General features: G+C 35.7%; 1 protein-coding gene across 2 annotated transcripts in view; it reads right to left on the reverse strand.

Moving 5' to 3' along the window:
• LOC140341012 (EF-hand calcium-binding domain-containing protein 4B-like) overlaps positions 1-18,633 on the reverse strand; it is a 45,438-nt gene that overhangs the window by 11,112 nt on the left and 15,693 nt on the right. For both annotated transcript variants that reach the window (XR_011922787.1, XM_072426505.1), the window contains exons 7-11: positions 17,934-18,029; positions 15,641-15,822; positions 13,002-13,047; positions 10,713-10,804; positions 3,947-4,500 (exon numbers count right to left, since the gene is read on the reverse strand). Coding sequence is in view for 1 of the 2 variants with exons in the window: in XM_072426505.1 (XP_072282606.1) it covers positions 3,947-4,500; positions 10,713-10,804; positions 13,002-13,047; positions 15,641-15,822; positions 17,934-18,029 (970 nt within the window). In the remaining variant the exon portion in view is untranslated. The remainder of the gene's footprint in view (positions 1-3,946; positions 4,501-10,712; positions 10,805-13,001; positions 13,048-15,640; positions 15,823-17,933; positions 18,030-18,633) is intronic.

An 18,633-nucleotide genomic window follows, 5' to 3' on the forward strand; every position in this document is an offset into this window, starting at 1 on the left:
TGACGTAGATGGGAAAAAAAGAATGCCGATCTCACATGCGAGGTCGGGCATGCGCAGACGGAGCAGTCAGAAGCCTCTCTTGATGACAGAAAGAATTAAAAAAAGGCTTTCAACCCCATCCACCCAAAAAAGAAGGTAATTTTTACCTTATATAAAAGGGTTGTAAACCCTTTTATATAAGGTAAAAATGTTAGTTTTGGTATGCTTTTAACCATGAAATCATGGTTGAGAATGGCTACAATAGAGACTTTTAAGACTGCCAAAATATTCTCTACTTTAGTGTGCATGATCTAGGCATAAGTTCACTTTAATAAAGTTGGTCATAAATTATATGTACATGTCATTTAAAGCCTAATGTTGAGTAAAATCCAAAGTTACACTTGCAGTGGAACTCCCCGTACATTGTAATGGTTAAATAGCCATTTTTGTTTAGGGAATGTTAAAAAGCAGTTTTACTTACCCTACCCCTTGCTCACCAAATTGCTGGTGCTCTCCTCTTCTCTGCAATGCCCAAGGTTTTAGGCAAGTTTGTAGTGCCCTGACTTACAATGGAGTACTGCTGGACCTGCATTGTATGTGATGATTCTAGAGCAAGGGTGTCATACTCTGGCCCGCGGGCGAAATCTGGCCTGCATTGCTTTTTTTTTGGCCCCTAAAGGAATCCTAAATATGAATTGCAGCAGGCCCGCCGCTGCATTCAAATAGCACCGCTACTACAATTCCCGGCATGATTCATGTATATAGACCAGCGGCCATTCTGCCTATGCGTGGCCCCGCAATGCACTGTTTTATAGACGCAGGGAATTGTAGTAGCGGTGCTATTTCAGTGAAGAGGTAGTTCAAGCCACTCATAACATTAAGCCTCACATTGGACTGTTTCCTTGACACAGGAAATTGTAGTAGCGGTGCTTTTTCAGTTTTAAGTTTGGCCCGTGTGTATTTGAGCTTGACACCCCTGCTTTAGAGTGCCTGCGACTAATGGAGCAATGAAGAGAAGAAGCTTCAGAGAACCAATCATGCAGTTGGGAGGAAGCCTTTAGTGGTGAGGGATAAGCTAGTTAAGACTGTTTTTTTCTTATAGTTCCCATAGATAAATTATTATTTAGGTCGGGGGAGCCCCACAGAAAAACTTACTCTGGGCTTTAACAACAGTTGGGGTTTAGGTCCTAGACAATAATTAAGGTAAGGTAAGCATACTCTGAATCTGAACACATTTAGCTTGATGTTGTATGCAATTTCCAGGTGGATTTGCATATGCATGCAACAAAGAAATGTATATTATATGTATATATGTGAATTCATACTTGAATCTTTGTGTACGTTGTAGGAACCTTTTGGTAAAAATCACTGTTCCTTTCTTGGTATGTGCAGTGTGACTGGTCTTGTATCTATTCTTCCCTTTTTTGGGCCTGCCAGGTCCTTTCCCAAATTCTGTTTTCTGCATAGGCTTTGCACAGCACAGATATGATGTCAGTGCTAGGTACAAGGTAATCACTGGGTTTACAAAGCCATTCGGCACTCACAAACTGGATTTATTTACTTTGGGGTATGGAAATATGTTTAAATAGATGTTTTCATATCTGGAGATCAGTTATGAACTTGTAACAGACCAAGCAAGTTTTCTGTGCCAAATGCAGTAGAATTTGTGTCTTTCCAAGGGGGTATAACAGATTTATTGGCTGTATTTTTTCTGCATGTAGAGTTTGACTAGATTGCAGTAGCAAGATCCTTTGGGAACTGGTAATGGTATGGAAATATTTTTCAACATTCTCTGGAGTAATAGGAACAAATGTTGTTGGTGCTATTTCTAAAACAAGAATCTGACATTCTCCTAAACATTCACCCATGGGAACTTTCTAGGTCCATGTGTGGCATTAATTGATTCCCACCAGTGAATGTTTGAGGGAATATCAGATTGCCTATTTTATAACTAGAGTCCTATGTGTATCACATAAATACATATCATCCCAACCAATGTTTGAATTTTCCTGGAATACTTAAATTATATACCGTATATATATATATATATATATATATATTTATGTATATTTATCAAAACCCACTGTATACACAGTATGTTGGCATGTGGAATGTACTGAATAAATTTCAACTATTCTCATCTTTTTGTTTACCCTGAAACATTACTGAATTCCATCACTCCAGGTCTTTGATGCCAAGCACTTTTTATTTATTGTAGACCTTTGGATTTGTTTGAGTCATAGTGATGAAAAAGAAATTTGTCTGAAAAGTACTAACTTGCTACATGCCACAAATAGTACTAGAAAAAAACTAAATCATTACAGCCGGGCTTTGAACATATTGTACAGAATTTAAAGTAAGACAAAAAACATTGATGTTTCCTTTTCTTCTGTAACACTGTTTCTCATACAAGTGTGTCGAAAGTGTTTGTTCTAAATTATGTGTATGCCTAGTAGTGCTAGGCACAGGCACCTGTATTATCAGAAAAAAAAAATTTGTTTGAAGCTGAACATTGGCTTTCTTTACTTTTACTTTAGGCTGAGCTTTCCATGTCATTTCAAACAGCTAAGACATAAATTCAACCTTTTACTGTATAACACGTCTACAGCCAAAGGCAGAACTACTAATTATGAGTTACTGGCAGGGAACAGGTGACCAATAGAGTAGACATTAGGTTGAGTGACTATTTTTGCATTAATGTGAATTAAAACATCAAAACAAAAAAAATGAATTTATTGCATTTTTACCAATCCCTAGGACCTGTTCCCATTGGAACAATATTGGTTGGTGTGCAGGGTGATTCATTCTTAATAGCACCGCAAAGGCATCTTGGGAATGCACTACTGTGCACCCAAAAGCCTGTGAATAAGAGAAATTCCTTGTCTGTCAAACACTTTAAATAGACCTTTCATAGAAAATGGTTAAATACTTCCCTTGGCTATTTATGTCTCGCATGTTGGTATAACTATTAATATACCTGCTAGAATGTATTACAGGCCATTGCAGGATCTTTCTCTCTCAGGATTTTGCCAGCACTTCCAGGTGGTACAGTTATGTGCAGAATTAGAAGTTAGGATGGACATTTTTTTGTATTTTTTTTAAAGGAGCAGCTTTTAAAGCCATTTGTAATGAGAGGAGGGGGGCTGGCAAAAAAGTGGAACTTCACATTTCATGGTCCACTTTACATTTTCATGGATCTGCCTATCTTAAATTGATATACTGGTAAACAACTATACGTTAACTTAATTACTATACAGTTTAATTTTGAGAACTGGTTTGGCAATCCCTAATTGTGAGATCCTTACGCTTAAAATGCTTGATTTGGCATTTACAGGTTTGTGGAGTTTTTGTGGAGTCTACTATCTCCAGTCTTGGAGAGCTTTAATAAATCAGGCCCAAGGTTTATACACATACTCATGCTGGGTGTTGCTCAGGGAATTGGATAGGCTAATGCTAGATATTATAGGGTAACAAGGGAAAAAAACACTAGATGCTAAAATGAACAGAACCAAAACATTACTAAATGTAGCGGAGAACATGCAAAAATTTACTATTCCTCAGTGTAGTAAAAGCACGAAAATAATATAACAACTGACAAGATTGACAAGTCCTCCACCATCATACCGACACCATCATAATCTATGATATTGGCATATACCTAAATCCATTCCCTTGGCTTACAATAAGAGGCTGGTTGGCCATCCCTTTAGTAGAACATGACATGTGTAATAGGTTGCTGAGCTGATGTAATGTATGTCCTACTTTACTGAGCCCTCTATGAAGCAACCATGAACGCAGCAATGGAACTGAATCTGACAACCAGGTTTAAACCATTGAACACCAAGGCACTGCCAAAGCTTTTCTTTGGTATGCGTAATATGTTGGCGCTATATAAATCCTGTTTAATAATAATAATAATAATGATAAAAGAACATCAAGCAATTAATGTACGACATTGAATCCTTACCTACAGTAGCAGGTAGATCTTTTCTGAAGGATCCTTCATAAACCCTCTGTAAAAATGAAGTTTTTCCAACACTTGTGTTTCCAACAAATATTATCTTATAAATGTGATCTGGGTTGCCATGTGTCTCTTGATTTATATTTGTCTTTTCTGATAGTGATAGACTTTTGTGTTGTAGCATGTTCTGTGTTGTAGCTCCTTCTGGTTTAGCTGGATCACTGCTAGCTTTTTTTAGTGCCATATTTACAGCCCCTTCAGTTTTTTCATTATGAAGCCTTGAGTGATGCATTGTGTCTTCAGGTATATCTCCTGTTAATGTATTTTTGATAGGAGTTCTACTTAGTTGTATGTTGTTGTGTTCTTCCTTTTCTAGGTAACATGGGCTTTGTGGAAGTTGAGGGAATGATGAAAAAGTTAATGTTTTTTCTTCTTCAATACTCTCTTCAGGATTTCTGTAGTCTTTTAACAAATACTCTGGCATTGGATCTTCCTCTATAGAGATGACTCTTGGTCTTGAAGTTTTAAAGTCATCGGTATAGTTAGAATAATTCTGCAGCCTAGAAGAACGGTGAAAGATATGTTTAGTGTAATTGTGTTTAAATGATAGGGGAGAATAGGCAATTCATAAATATAGAATACCTACACCTCCATTAATGTAATACTTAACTTAAAGTAAACAGTGAATACACAGATGAAAAACTTTGCCCATCTCACACCTCTGTCTGACAGGTAACATGCATGATTTTTTCCCCTGCAGGTAAAAAAAACCTACATGAATGTCTAAGTCTGTAGCTTGACTCTGGGAGTATGAGTCTCATTACTGATTCATGATGGCTTTGCTTCTGACAAATTCAATGCTTTTTGTGTTTTTATTCAATAAAAGAGTTTTTCATGGTGAGTATGTGTTGTCGTTATTTACTTTTGTCTCTTTCTGTATCGAGTAAGTAGTATGAACATACTCTTGTACCTAATCCTCTCAGCAACAGGGTCATTATTTTTATTATTAATATTATTATTATTTTTAAACCCTTATTATTTTTAAAACCTTCTTCAGGGGTTATGCAATTACCCTAGGAAACAATGACAGCTGTAGACTTCAATATACATTTTCAATTAAAGCAGTTGCTAACTTCACTGCTGTCACCCTAGTTTTGCCATAAAATGCCAATATGCTCAGGATATTTAAAGATCATGGCAGACTTACCTCAAATTGCCCCCCTCCAGATCTACAACAGCCAATATATCTCTCATTATTCAGTTGTTGCCCTTGTCATTTTCACCAATCCCCCCCCCCCATGTTTGAAGGAGGATGACATAGCATGTACACAAGTAGCTACTTCATCTCAGCATTGACTCGGGCCAAGACTGTACACTAAACTGCACATGCATGGTTCTGTGTACCAATAATAAAGTATACCTAACAGGCTGATCTTTTACAGAATTCATGGTCTGTTCTGTCCTGAAAAAAAACATACCTGTCAGGACTTTTTTTAGGGGACTTTACTTTATTTTACTCTTTATTTTACTTTACTCCACTTTATTCCAACAAACACATATCAATTCTGGTCAAAATTTGTTCATCCCCAAAGGATATTACCAAGTCAAATTCAGGTATTTGCACTGCTCACATTAAAAATGAATACCTAAGAATGTAGAGATGCTTAAGGAGCAGCATTGATTTGTGTATTTTACATCTGCCTGGAGCCCAGCTATAATAAAACAGTAAAAGCAACATACGCTTTTGCTGACTAATAACAACTTTCAATATTATACTTTTATTAATATAAATACACAAAACTGTTAAATTAAATGCTATATGTAAATATAGCGAAATGCATCCCCTTCTATTGTATGCTGCTTTCCCACCTCTTAGATTGTAAGCTCTTCCGGGCAGGGTCCTCTCTCCTTCCTGTGTCACTGTCTATATCTGTCTGTCATTTGCAACCTCTATTAAATGTACAGCGCTGCATTTTGTGTTGGTGCTATATAAATACTGTTTATTATTATTAATAATACTAATAATAATAATAATATTAATACCATATATTTTATGCTTTTGTTTTTTAACATACAAATGAACCTATTGACCAAAAACGTGGACCTATCATTTTTTAAATGCATAGATCAGTAAGTTATATGTTACTATTTCAAAATCACAAATCGAATGGCTCACTGATATGAGATAAGAGGATGAGCTCAGGAGTAATGATGGCTGTCTTTCTGTACATAACAGTAAAATCCTTATATGTACATATACAGTGCAATCACAAACTATATGTGGAAATAGATTAGTAGTATTAATCAGTAGGTAAGCAGTATTATTCAGTAAGAAAACCATATCAATAAGACAAGCTTCTACAAAATTAATTTAATCTTTCAATCAACATTGCTTCATGTGGTATTCAGATGAGTCTTGTATTCACTGAAAGGTTGCGCATTATAAAAAGAAGATAAAATTCCATGGATGATCTGATCTCTGCTATAACCCCCAGAAAAGGACAAATCTATAAAATATATGTGTACTATAAGTTAATTATAGGGCATGATATGACAGATGACCACCACTGCTGTTATTATCGTACTAGTTCATCATCTAGAAACATAAAAGAAATGTAGGGTTGGCTTTGCAAATCTCCTGGCTTTATTTCTTTGAGTGATTCAATCAGTAAAGTCCTTATCTGCTTTGTGGATTAGTGACTTAAAGTGTTAAAGCTAAAGGATCAGCATTATATCCAGGTAATGGTAAGCTTAGTTTTTCTTAATAGTCCAACATTAGGCTTGGCCTCCCCCTGGGAGATCACCGCTTCTATGAAGCCCCTGCTACTGTCCTACCTGCCTAACTGAAATTTGAAATAAAAATCTATCCTTCATGTTTGCAGAAGGTGATAGATTTAACCCCAAGACCCCCTTAGGGTGGAGGCGCTCAATAGTTTATGAACAGCAGGAACATAGCTGTAGCTCACAGTTAGAAAAGTCTCTGTACCCAAGGAGCCCTGGGGCTACATTACAGTGAATATAATGGCCAACTCGCATGACCCATCCAAAACCCCAACAGTTCCTTATGCTACAACATGTTTAGATTTGATTTAGGAGTTTGGAGCACCTATCTATTACTTAAGTTTAAGAAAACTTCAATCAAGTATTGTTCATTTCACAATAATGTGTAAAACACCGTTCAACAAAGATATATTTTATGATGTCAGAAATCAAAATGTATAGATAATCTTGGTATAGGATGTGAAACAATAGACACAGATCTATTGTCTGAAAATAAAACAAACCTTAACAATTATCCTACTACTGCCACACCCTGCAGAACTCTCTTTCAAAGCCTGCAATTAATTACAATTGCTTTAAAGTACTTGTTGCTTTGATGGAGCGATGATATTGGAAGGTGGGGCATGTGTTCTGCAATGGCTTGGTTCTTGGGTTTCTGTTTTTCACACAATTATGTGGCTATAAAATCAAAGCAACTTTTAAATATGCATCCGCAAGAGAAAAAAATAGCTTGCTCAGCTTTTTTTTTGCTGTAATTGATGTAATAACATCTAGAAATCTTAAATTCAGCTTTAGCACTGGCAAGTCAATTTGCAGAAATATACAGTAACTTTGCTTTTGGGAACAGAAATAAATCCACTTCAAAATACATAATCATAATAATGAATTGTATTAGTGTATTATAAAAAATGAGTGTGCTACATTTGCTACAAAAAAGAAACCTACAACAAAAAAGTAAGCTTTAAACAGACTTTACTTTAACTTTTGTTTTTAAAGAATAAAGAATTCATTTGGGTTTTGTTCCTACAGGTTTTTGCAAATAACTAAAAATATCACCACTTGCAAAAAAAAACAGTGGTATAGCAAAGGCAAAGATCATCTACCTATCCCTAATCAATACCTCCTTTTTATGTCTCCAGTAAGGCTTCAATAGAAAAACTACCTAACTTTTTCTTACCTGGTTGGGAGAATTTCATATTTCCGTGCACATTTGTGTATACAGGTAGTCCCCGGGTTACATACAAGATAGGGACTGTAGGTTTGTTCTTAAGTTGAATTTGTATGTAAGTCAGAACAGGTACAATATTTTAATAAATGCAATTAGGACAGATGTTTGTCTCAACATATTAATATTAGGCAGTGTGGTGTCAGTTACTGTAAAAAATCCTCAATCACAAACAAAGCAAAAAAAAAAAAAAAACCTTTATGGAGTCTGGACATCCATTAACTTCTAGAGCAAGCTGTGCTTTGATATGCAAAAAGAAACAACTGCAGAGTTTGTCTTGCTCATTGAAGAGTTACAAGATGTTACAGATCAGCTCATAAGATTACCCACAACCTCAGCTGTGTTTAACAAAACATTTCTTCTGTTATGCGAACCCCCCATCAAGCATCAAGCCTTTGTACAGCACACAAACGAGCAGGGAAGCCCCATTCTGAGCTAGGAGTCGTCTGTATGTTGAATGTCCCTAACCTGGGGACTACCTGTATGTACTCCCTATTGCATCTCATTCCCCCAACACTAAAATAAATTAAAACCTCAGGTAAAAAAGGACCAAGTACAATGAGCACAGAAGTTGTTCAGAACTGAAAACTCAAGCAGAAACATCCTTCTAATAGAGCCCTATATCGATTATGAAACTGTAAGGTGACTTATCTATGCTTTTCCATGCCATTTTGTTTTAAATTAGAAATAGTTACTTTACTTGGACTGTATACAGAAAGGAAAGTGAGAAAGTTTTTGTAAAGGTTAAACAAATTCCTATCCAATATGACTGTCACTGGAACAATTGTCCCAATTGAGAGATATACCGTTCCCAACTAAATGACAATGCAACATTTTGGATTTTCTGATATTTTTCAGGCCATAGCTGCTTAGCAGAGACTAGTAGTAATAATAACCCTCTTTAACCTATAACCCTTTACCACTCAAATATTTAAAAAAAAAAGAAGATAAAGTTTTGGGTTTAGGTGCACTTTAAATTGTCCTACGATGCATTGGTAAAACATATAATAGATATTTATCATTTCATTAGGAAGGGAAGTAATTTATATTTTTCTATACAAAGTTAACATTTATTTGATTAGTGATATCTGCATTATTGCTGTTTGTTTGATACTTAGCTGTTCTTATGTGATCTAGAGCAGTATTTCATTTGTACTGTAGATGTCGCTGCAGAGCTGGGATTTATTTGCACTGGGGACTATGTGTAATATAAGGGCCAACTTTTCTCAACCTTTTTACTGCTGAGGAAACTTAATAGTTTTCCGCTGTCAGGTAAACCTTGCTATAATCAATCAATGGGAAAATGTTATTTGCATTGGTAAGATGGATCCTAAACATTAGTGGCCAGAATGCCACCAATAAAGACAGCTGGCTCTGTCTAGTGGTGGTGGCCCAAAAACTTTGCTGGCACAAGGGGTAGACATAGGGAAATGCAAAGTGTCCCACTACACAAGGGCCCTGGACCCTCCTCTGCGGCCGCAGGAACCCCAAATGAATTTGTCAGGGGATTCCCAAGCAAGTTCTGCACAGAGGCCACATCTACCACTAGCAGGCATCTTATGGGAAATCAATCAGCCACAGATAAAGGAACCCATGGTTGAGAATGGAGACGGTTTTGCTCCCACTGATTAGATCACCAATGTTAGAGATCATGCTTCTTTTTTTATGTAACAGTGTAAGAAGTCATTCTTTTTACAGCTGACCTCAAATGTTTCTGTGCTGTCATTCTGACCTGTGTTCTCCCCTGCTGGACTACAGGACACCCCCTTCTTTATGTGATGCTGAACCTTTAATATTGAAATAAATAAAATCCAATAAATCAAACAGACAGGCTAGGGGCAATTCAGCTGGGGAGAACACATCTGATGTTGAGTATCAATCAGCCAGGACATGACCTGACTTGTTGCAGCTTCTAATGCATAACGTCACATTGTGCAGTAAAATCAGAATAAATTATTTCAGTACAGAAAAGGAACCTAGAATATGGAAAGTAAGGTTGAACGTCAGCTTTTATTTTGTTTTGAACTTTAAAAGTGTCAATAACACGTAAAAAAAAAATAAAATGACAAGCATATGCTTAGTTATGTATACAGGTATCAGTACTTATCCTTAGTAAATATTCTTTCTAAACTTTCGAACATATCTTTTAAGAAGGCATTGCTTTACATTTTCTAAGAAGGAGGTCATACACCCATAAGGGGACACGCCTATAGAAGTAAAGAACCCCTTGTTTAAACCGTCAGATGACCTGAGTAATAATGCATATTTTGTATTCTCTGATGTTTACGTCAGTTACATGTTACATTATTCTGCTCTTTGCAGAGAAGTTTTCACACTTATGTCATCCTACATGATAAACCTCATATAAGCACCTACAAACTTGCTTCTTCTATACATTACTCATATCCTGCCTGCACGAAAGCCCCTTCGCCTTACAAATAATCACTTATTTACTTCCTTTAAAAATATTCTTACAAAGCTGGTTTCTCAGCTTACGTCTGAACCCGCCATGGCTTTAAGAAAAGAAAAAAAAGAAAAAGGAGGAACTGAAATAATAATGTTATGATGTAAAAACAATTTGCTTCCTCTGTGCTGTTAGCCTAATGTTGTCATTATTGCAGTACATATTGAGCAGCCTTCCATTGTAACAGGAAATACAGAATGGGTTTTATTCAGACTTCAAAGACTGCACAAAGTCAGAGAAGAACAGAGAGATCAGAGGGAAATGTGGGATGATACTAAAGATAAAACATCCATCATACTTACTGTTCTGTGGATTCTAGGGGATCTCTGTCTTTGGGCTCCTCTTCCTTAGGCTGATCTTTCTGAGAAGGATCCTGGAAACAAATCTGGTAGAACTGTAATAAAAAAACAGTTATCAGACTTTGAAAGTTAAAACTGACCTCCTATTTAAAGATATAAATATTATATATATATATATATATATATATATATATATATATATATATCCCCTCCTATTGTGTGTTACTTCCCCCACCTCCTAGATTGTAAGCTCTTCTCCTGTCCTTTCCTCCTGTGTCATTGTCTGTATTCGTCTGTCATTTGAAACCCCTATTTAATGTACAGCGCTGCATACTATGTTGGAGCTATATAAATCCTGTTTAATGATAATAATAATAAATATATATATATATATATATATATTATGATTATATATAAAAATGTGTAAATGTCATTTTAGTCTATTCAATAATACATCGTGCATTTAGATATATACATATACACACAGCAAGGGAATGAAATATTGAACACGTCAACATTTTTCTCAGTAAATATATTTCTGTTGGGACAATATAAAATTTATACCAGATGTTGGTAATAGCTCAAGTAATCTACACATACAAAAAGAATCAAAACAAAAGATTCTAAAAATTAAGTTTTGTGTAATAAAGTGGAATTGCACACGGAAAAAGTATTGAACACATGAAAAAAGGAAATATAAATACACATATATGTATATATTATGCTGTATGCATACTTTAAATACCTGAACCTTTCAGACTTTCAAGACATTCATAAACTGCGCAGTAAGCTGGTTCTAGGTAACGATATTCAACTACTATACAGTTTTTAGTGTCAACTGCAGTGTCTGATACCAGTGCCTGGTTGTGCAGTTGTGTTGTGGTTCTTGCTTCACAGAAAGAGAAGCAACCAACTAGTCACTTTCAGAAAGCGCAATGTGGTACACTGTAACCGCAGTCACAGCTGTGTGCAAATGTATGTACAAAATGGTTCCCAACCACTCTGATTCAGTTTAATGGGGGTTTTCATTTTGCATTAACCAATCACAAGTTGAGGTCAGTCCTGGACTAAGCTGGCTGTCAAAAAATGGAACGGAATATAAAATGCAAAGATATGCTCTTCTATCGGTAGTATTTATACTTGTTCCTAAACAGTACCCCAAAAACTGTACCTTGCACAGATCTGTAGCCCTATAGCTATGTCTCTGCATTGTTAGATCATCCGAGGCATTATTATCATTATTACTCCTAAAGTTTTTCTGCACAGAAATCTGTAGCTGAGAACTTGCAGTCATCCTGACCTGGCTTCTTCTCTGCTGGACTACAGAGCATACCCTTTTTTATGATGTGTAGATAAGGAGATAAGAAGATTTCTCCAGCCTTGCAGACGATAACTCATACAAGGCTGATACTACTTGGGATTTCAGTACATTACAGTAGTGTTTTTACCTCCCTCCTCTTAATATAGCAAGAGCCGTCTATTGCTAATATAGCAAATGGAAAAGCCGTCTTCCAACATCTATAAGGGGTTTAAACTGGCCACAGTGAAGATTAGCAACATTTTGCCCTTACATATGAAATATGAGTACTTGTGATCCAAACAATCTAGTGATTGGACATGATTTATGAAAGTTATGAAAGTTCTTCTAGGCTGCAGAAGATCATGGAAGAACCTGAGTGATCAAGCAAACCTTAAATAGATTTATTAAAATTAATTTGCTTTTTATTGTAAAAAGTTTTTAATCCTGTACCAGATCTGATCTAGTTTTTTGAATCACCCACGTTCTCCTATGATAGTCTATCTTCTCTTGTCTTTGTGAGCTTTAATAAATCAGGCTCAATGGATTACCAAACTGGTTGTTTTTAGAGGAATTTCATGCTACATTGACTACCATTAGAATTGTCTTTATCCTATTAGTTCCCTAGGCTGCAAGTAATGCTTTGGTGTAGGAGATGAACTGCATACTTAGTATGGTACAGTCAGTAAATTAGAAGGAATTTCAATAGTTGGATTTCTCTTCTGGCCTCAGCTAGGGTTATTGGAACCTTTTTATACTACAAGAAAAAAGATGTACTCATACAGAAAGGTGCACAGTAAACAGCTGTCTTCATTTTGCAATTTGTCCAAACTAACATAGGATTTAGCATTGACCATGCAGCTCATATACCTGTCAAATTCATCTATGACCATCCCACCCTGGAGAACATGAAAGCACTCTCCAAACTTTTCAATGCATACAAATCAGTGTTTTAATGGCTGATTGTCAAAACATTCAAAGTGGGAGTACTATACCTGAGCGCTCGATAAATCCATGGATTCTTTATTATCTGTTACCTCCCTATAAAAAAACAAGTATATAAAATCTGAAGATATTGTCTTTATATAATATACAATTGATTACCAAATGAGCAATATTGTTACAATTATTTCAGGGTCGGCTCTTTAGAAATTATACAAATTGGACAAAATACAAGAATAGAAAATTGGATAGTCAAATATGTGTCAATGTCACAACATTTTATATTTTTTATCCTGTCCTTAAATAAAGAATAGACATACAGAGCCAACTTTAAAATTACTAATAACTACAAGTAACATAACCAGTATGCATTCCTGCCATGTAACTATATACAGAAAGAAAGCATTTTATAAGATGTGTTAAGAGAAAATAGAAGGCTGGCATTACTGTCTTATTCTGAAAATGATGCTTGCTTGGTTTTCATGCTGGCAATCCTGCATTATTACTTGATAGCACTGACCCAAAAGCGTTATGCAGATAAGGACTTCTGACTCTCTGAGGACATTTTTATTCTGTATATGTATTGTTTGTCTTTAACCCATCATATATGAAAGACAGAGATTGTCAACCAAAATCTAGTACACATGAGCAGATCCGCTGCTTGTGTTTCACCAACTCATCCAAAGGATATGCCAATCTGGAAGTCCCAATATACTGCACACATGTGTATGCGATTCCATTTGATCTCACTAGATAGAAAGCAATTGAAATTCTGATCAAATGTACTAGATCATTAGTACATATTGTACTTTTGACCTTTATTCCTTAACAAACTCAATCTATCCACATATGATCAGAACCCAGTGTGTTGCCATTGGTTGATTGTACTAAATAGCAAACAGTAGATTTCTTAAAAATCATGCAAATGTTCTAAATCCTGGACCAGATCCAATCCAGGCTCGCTGGATCAGCTTCTCTATTTTTCTCCAGTATTGGAGAGCTTTAATAAATCAGGCTCATTGTGTATTTCACTTTGTACCATGGATGAGCTCAGCAGCAACTTGTTTACCCGCTCAAAAATGCAAAAGGAAGAGTGCATTTAGTTCTAAGGTCTGAACAAAGCTCCCAAACCCCGTGTTGATTGAAGCATCTATCTGGAGACGGGTGTGATAACAAACCATACCCACTTTGATGTTGGACATGTCAAACCCAACAATAGAAAAACATGCTCCTGCCCCAACCATATGCTAAAGAGAGTGGAAATAACTATTTTTATGGAAAGGCTGATTTTAGTAGCATGTATGCATGACTTTACAGCTGTTTTTTTTAGGCTTTGTGAAGGCTTGAAATGTCCTTCAGTTTGTTTTTTAATAATATTTTTCAGTTCTAAACAGGCATTCTTAAAATCATGCGTAAATTAATTTACCACTATTTTTAAGTGTGGCATCCATGATTCATCAAAGATGATGTACATTATTTTCATGGTGTAACATATACAGAACTGTAGAATTTCTCTCTTGGTTATCCATATTTTACTGAGGTCATGCAGCTGTTAACTACCCAGATTAAATTTCAGCCACAGACTATGGCCCTGATTTATTAAAGCTCTCCAAGGCTGGAGAGAATACACTTTCACCAGTGAAGCTGGGTGATCCAACAAACCTGGGATGGATCTGGTCCAGGATTCAAAGCATTTGCTAGCAAATAGCAAATGACATTGAAGAAATCCATTCCAGGTTTGCTTGATCACCAAGCTTCACTGGTGAAAGTGTATTCTCTCCAGCCTTGGAGAGCTTTAATAAATCAGGCCCAATGAATTTATTGCAGTGACTAAAATAGATTTTTCTTAAACAGATTGGGCCTACTAGATAATAGGAGAAACATCCATTGTTCAACATAAACATAACTTTTTTTAATAGTGATACGAAACCCAAACCCCACCCAAGTTTTTTTTTTTTTTGCTGTGTTGTGTTAAGTAAAATTGACTCTTTCTACAGGTATTTGCTATGTTTGCTATGCAAATGTTTTGAATCCTGGATCACATATACTCCAGGTTCCAGCCAATGGTAATTTTGGAGTCCACAGGACAGAAAGTGAGGAAAAATCTCCCTTATGAAAGAAGGATGGAAAAAAAAACTGACAAGGGCTTTACTCCTCTCCTATTCTATCTAAAAAAAACTTTGTTTATTTAAATTCTATAAGCAGGAGGTTAGGACCATAGAAATGTCTTCCTTGAAAACCCAGTTCCTTTGGTTTGGTGAAGCGACTGGCACAGGTCTTGAAATAAATTTGAAACATGGCACCAGACTCCTGTGGCCAAACTGTTGGTTGACCAAAGGAGTGATATCAGGTCTAGCTGCGAAACGTTTCTAAAAATTCTTGCATAGACTAATAAATCAGCAATATATTTAGGGCTGGTGTGGAAAGGTTTTGATGCTTCTGACGCAAGAATAAATTGACATGTACATTTGACCAGCAGTTGACCTACTTCTGACGTGTCTTTGATCTGTTTAAAGTAGCAATTTACTTTCTCATAGACATATAAAAATGACAAAAGTCCACTGACAGGTCAATCCACTGCATTGCAGAATTGTACTAGTATGGTACAAAAGGATGTTTAGTCTCTTGATACTGAAGTGGTTTAAAATAATCTAAGTTTTGTGGAAAAATTAATTAACAAATAAAAACTTACTTTTCAGTTTCAAGCTGAATCATTTTTTGTTTTACTTCACTCAGACAACCCTGGGCTTCAGACAGCTGATCCCGTATTTTCTCCAGCTGTTGTTCTAAATCTTGGTTGGTACGTTTTAATTTTTCATTCTCTGATTTTGTAACCTTCTCTGTTTTGCGGAGATTGTGGAGCTCTCGTTCCAGCTGTTGGAATAAAACATAAATAGGTGACACATGACCTAGTAAAAACTATATGGTATAATAAAGTATAATATAGTATAAACCCTGTAGTAAAATAATTTACACACCATACCTGCATGCAGTGAAAGATGAAAAATCCTAAGGGTTGCCAAAGAGTTAAAGAAAACTATCTTTACCTCTCTTGTTTTAGCCTCTTTAGCTGGATGATACAATTGAATTGTGGTGACATTTTTAATTTTACCACTTTCTAAAGTGTGTCCAGCCTTAGCGGGTTATGTACATGTTCAACTTTGCTCAAGTGCACCCATAACTTTTTTTTTATTATTGTACAGTGTATATTGAGAAAAAAACTGTCCATTTTTTCTGGTTTTTCTGTCCTCTGGTTCTTCATTAGAGACATTTCCTCTTACTTTTTGTGATAAGGACAACCTCTTATCAGACAGGAAGTAGGGAAGAATCTACAACAAGAACACAGAGGACAGTAAAATGTTGATAAGGGTTCTAGCTTTCTCCCACTAACCTTTCTTTATCTCCTTCTGTGGGCCTGATTTATAGACTGGAGAAGACTATCATTGGAGAACCTGGCTGATTCCTGAAACCTAGAATGGATCTGGTCCAGAATTGAAAACATTAGCCAACTTATAGCAAATTATTTTTAGGAAATCTTTCCCAGTTTGCTGGATAGGACAGGTTCTTCTGTGATAGTCTATCTTCTCCATTTTTTAATAAATCAGGCCCAGTGCTGTTGTTAGATGCATATCCCCTGTCCTGAGGGCAAACTTTTTACCGAGCATATAGTAAAGGAATCTTTCCAATGAACCGCAGTATATCCTAATTGGGGTTCTAATCCTTTCACACCCTATACAAAAAACTAGTAAAAGAAAATGGTAAGCCAGATTTTTTTGAGTATAGATGCAGTTTAACTTGTTTTCAATCAAACCAGGTTAGGACACATCTTTTTTAGTACACTAATATGTATAATAAAGATGGCAGCACCCAAAGCATTGATTAGGCATCTAAAATGTGAATGCCCTTTATTATACCCGGATAATATATACGTACATGACATCTGAGAACACTATATAAACACCCAAAACCCCCAAAACATAATACACTTCTTTGCTAGTAATGTGTTTTTTTTTTACAACTCTGAACTCTTGTGAGCATTCAAAAGCCATCCTAAATAAAAATAAATCAAGTATTATTTGCTGTAATTGTAAATGATAAAATATAAACAAATTACAAACACAGGGAAGATTTACTAAATATTTATGCAAAGCTAAACAGTATAAATTCACACACGGGGAAACATAGATAAGTATTTATATACATTAGAGGCAATGTTGTAAATTATATATATAAAACAATACTTACAACATAAGCATCTATAAAGGCTGGTGTATTCCATTATCTTTGTACAGTAAAAGTTGTTTGCATTGCCAATATTACACAAAGACAATTTTAACTGATAAAAACAATACCAAGCATTTTTTTAACTTTCCATTGTTGAGAAAGGAGTCAGTATGACGTTGATAAGGATGAATTGCCATGTAAAAAGCATTGAGGCAATAGTAATCACTTCTAAAAACAAATGCTCCTTGCTTGTCATTCTGATTTGATACCATCCAATATTTTGGAGCCTCCAATGTAGCATGTTGAAGTAAAGCAAAGGCAGTTACAGTAACCCCTTTATAGCCTAGTATATTGGTTTGTCAACCAAGTTAGGGGTTCTTTCTGGTAATCTGCTCTCTCCTATTAGTATTTTCATTATTAGCACATATAAATATAAATGAGTATATAATAAGCAAAGAGCTTCAGTAATATACATCTTGCATATCTGTCATGTAGCCAACTTTGAATTAACAGTTGCAGTAAGAAAGAGCTAATATGAATAGATGTGGTTAATACAACACCAAATGAAACATTTACAAATTTGGTAAAAATTGCTTAAAATAATATTTTGTTTGATCCTCATAATAAGTAGTGTTTTGCTTTTATAATTAACAAAATAAACAGAGAATGTGGTAGCTAATGTTGGATGCAGTCTTTTGGGCCCATGCATGTATAGCAATCGTTTATTCCTCTTATACTTATTGTATGCCTCAATGTCTTACCTGTTCTTGAACAGTCCCCAAATGCTGCACCTCCTTATTCTTCAAATCGATCACATTTTTCATTTCTTTATTGCGGATACTGCTACGGGCATCACTCTGACAAAGAAACCATTAATAAAACCTTAAGGCTTTTTAGAAGATTTGAATGGGGTGCATGGTATAAACTTTAAAATGTGCATACAGGTCTGTTTTGTGATTCCTAACTTTTGAACCACAACCTACCTCCCGCCACATAGTTTGTGCAAATGATTATACCCTAACATCCCTATTACTGTTGACCTATTGCAAAAAAAGATAGGTGTCATGTTTTGAATTAATGGAAGAGACTGCTGTCATGGTACAAAAAATGGAAGTGACAGGACAGTGGCCATTTTACAATAGGATGAAAAACGACTACTATGTAACAAAAGATTGTGAAAGACAGCTGCCATGTCAGAAGCTATGGCCATTTTGGTGTTGTAGGAATGCCGTAATTATTATGTTAACAGAGACAACTGTTTTGTTACAAGACACTGGAAACATAGCATTCTTACAAGAACCTACAAGTGACCCTTGTCACGTTTTGAAGGACTATCTTGTTGGAAGGCACTATCCCTGGAAGTTAAAGCCTAGGAGACCTTTTATGAAATATTTCCCTCAGTATGACTTGCAAGAAATTCTAAATGTGATCTAGCCCTGAGGCAAAGCCAATTAGATCTGA

The sequence above is a fragment of the Pyxicephalus adspersus genome, chromosome 1, assembly GCF_032062135.1.
Source record: "Pyxicephalus adspersus chromosome 1, UCB_Pads_2.0, whole genome shotgun sequence".
NCBI classification, from domain to species: Eukaryota; Metazoa; Chordata; class Amphibia; order Anura; family Pyxicephalidae; genus Pyxicephalus; species Pyxicephalus adspersus.